Source organism: Protomyctophum parallelum, assembly GCF_964188405.1.
Source record: "Protomyctophum parallelum genome assembly, chromosome: 10".
Taxonomy (NCBI): Eukaryota; Metazoa; Chordata; class Actinopteri; order Myctophiformes; family Myctophidae; genus Protomyctophum; species Protomyctophum parallelum.
In genome coordinates this window covers 13,698,046-13,700,070 of record NC_139704.1, presented here as the reverse complement: position 1 = coordinate 13,700,070, position 2,025 = coordinate 13,698,046, and the positions used below count along the sequence as shown (strand labels likewise).

The following is a 2,025-nucleotide window of genomic DNA, read 5'->3' as shown; positions in this document are numbered from 1 at the left end:
TTTTGTACTTTTACTCAATTACATTTTGAATTCTGGACTTTTACATGTAATAGAGTATTTCTAAATTGCAGTATTGATACTCAAGAAAAACATTTGAGTACTTTTTCTACCACTGCATCTCTCTTTCCCCCTCACTCAGATGGATATCGCCAGCCGGCTTGGATAGGTGGTTTGATCCTAGTGGCATTGTAGTCTTGCTGTGATGTCCTGGAGAGGGAGTACAAACCAGTCTCTTGCATTTGGCCCCATGCTGCCTGTCCCCTTCAACAAAACCTTTCAACCTCCTCTTCCATGGGAGGTGGGCAGAACCAGCGGCCAGTCGGCGCAGGGGGAAGAGTGGACTGGAAACAAGACTCCCTCCCTCACTGACCCCTTTGTGCCGGTGGAAGATGATGACTGGTGCCATATGTCACCTGTCCTCGCAGTGTCTGTAGTGGTTTGTTATTGCATTACAATGGTTCTGGGGCTGATGGGAAACATCTGCCTCATCCACATCATAGTCCATAGCAGGGAGAGGGCCAATGTTACCAGCATCTTTATCTGTAATCTGTCAATCTCTGACATCGTCATATGTGTCTGTTGCCTCCCATCCACTGTTGTTTACACACTAATGGACCACTGGGTGTTTGGGTCAGAACTGTGCAGACTGGTTCCATTCATCCAGTGTGTGTCTGTGAGTGTATCTGTGTTGTCTCTGCTATTCATTGCTCTGGAAAGACACCAGTTGATCATCAATCCTTCTGGGTGGAAACCCAGCGTTCTACAAGCTTATATGTGCGTCGTTCTCATCTGGATGCTTGCTTGCTTCACTTCCGTGCCATTCCTAGTTGTTCATCTGCTTACAGACAAGCCCTATACTGACATTCCCCTGCAGCCAAAGTTCCAAGGACATCGCCCACCATCTCCCTACCCCCAGCCTCATCCCAACACATCACTGATACAGCCTGGCGTGTATTCTAATTCATCTGTGGTTTCTAATTCAGACCGCACTGTGTTTTATCATGCCCCCACGTCTGCCCATCTGGAAGCATGTCTGGAGCAGTGGCCATCGCAGCAACAGAAGCTGGCTTACACCATGTGGCTCCTGCTGTTCCAGTACTGTGGCCCACTTCTGCTGGTGCTGTTCTGTTACATCCGGGTTTTCATCCGCCTGCGGCACCGCAAAGACATGCTGGATCGTGCCAGAATCCCGGAGAGCCAGCACATGATTCAAAGTCGGCGAATCAACATCATGCTGGTGGCCCTGATTACGGCCTTTGCCGTCTGCTGGCTGCCACTCACCATCTTCAATGCGGTGGCCGACTGGAACCAGGAGGCCCTGCCCGTCTGCCACCACAACCTGCTGTTTTCCCTCTGCCACCTGCTGGCCATGTCCTCCACCTGCATCAACCCCGTCGTCTATGGCTTCCTCAACTCCAATTTCCGCCCGGAGGTCAGAGAAGCGCTGCTTCAGTGTCGCTGTAGGCCAACGCTGGAGGAAGAGCACGACCATTTCCACTTGTCCACCGTGCACACCGAGATGTCCCGAGGCAGCTCCTTGCGCGTCAATTGTAGGAGCTACTCTGTGTGATATGCACAAATGCGCTTTACAATCCTGAGTGTTCATTTAACTCAGAGAGTGTACAAATGGAACACATTTGTTCCATTTGTACACATGGGCAGTGGCAGAGGTGGAGCAGCCACTTGGGAAACGGAAGGTTCCCACTTCCCAGTTCAATCCCCTGAGTTAATGTCCAAGTAGTCTCACGTGGCCAGATCTGTTGTCTCCAGCAATTTTCAAATGCTTCTGACTTCCATCATACAGTCTGTAGAACGGAAGCTCTGATGAGCAAGCGATGAAGTGGAAGTGAAGCCTCCTCCCCACTTCCGTTTTGTCTACAGTTGCGTGAATTTATCCTAATGTAAATCGAAATTATCTAAGCATATATAACTTGCTGCTAAGCAGAAGTTGATAAAAAAAAAGTAAAGTTATTTAAAAATATATTTTCATGAACGGAAATGCCAGCTTCCTTGCTCGTATTTCGG

General features: G+C 49.0%; 1 protein-coding gene across 1 annotated transcript; it reads left to right on the top strand.

Annotated features, from left to right (window-relative positions):
- Window positions 1-202: 202 nt before the first annotated feature.
- Window positions 203-1,570, top strand: LOC310865680 (neuropeptide Y receptor type 4-like; the record flags this gene model as incomplete). Its single annotated transcript, XM_083774889.1, has 1 exon — window positions 203-1,570. The coding sequence occupies one exon, from the start codon at window positions 203-205 to the stop codon at window positions 1,568-1,570; it is 1,368 nt and encodes a 455-aa protein (XP_083631015.1).
- Window positions 1,571-2,025: the final 455 nt, after the last annotated feature.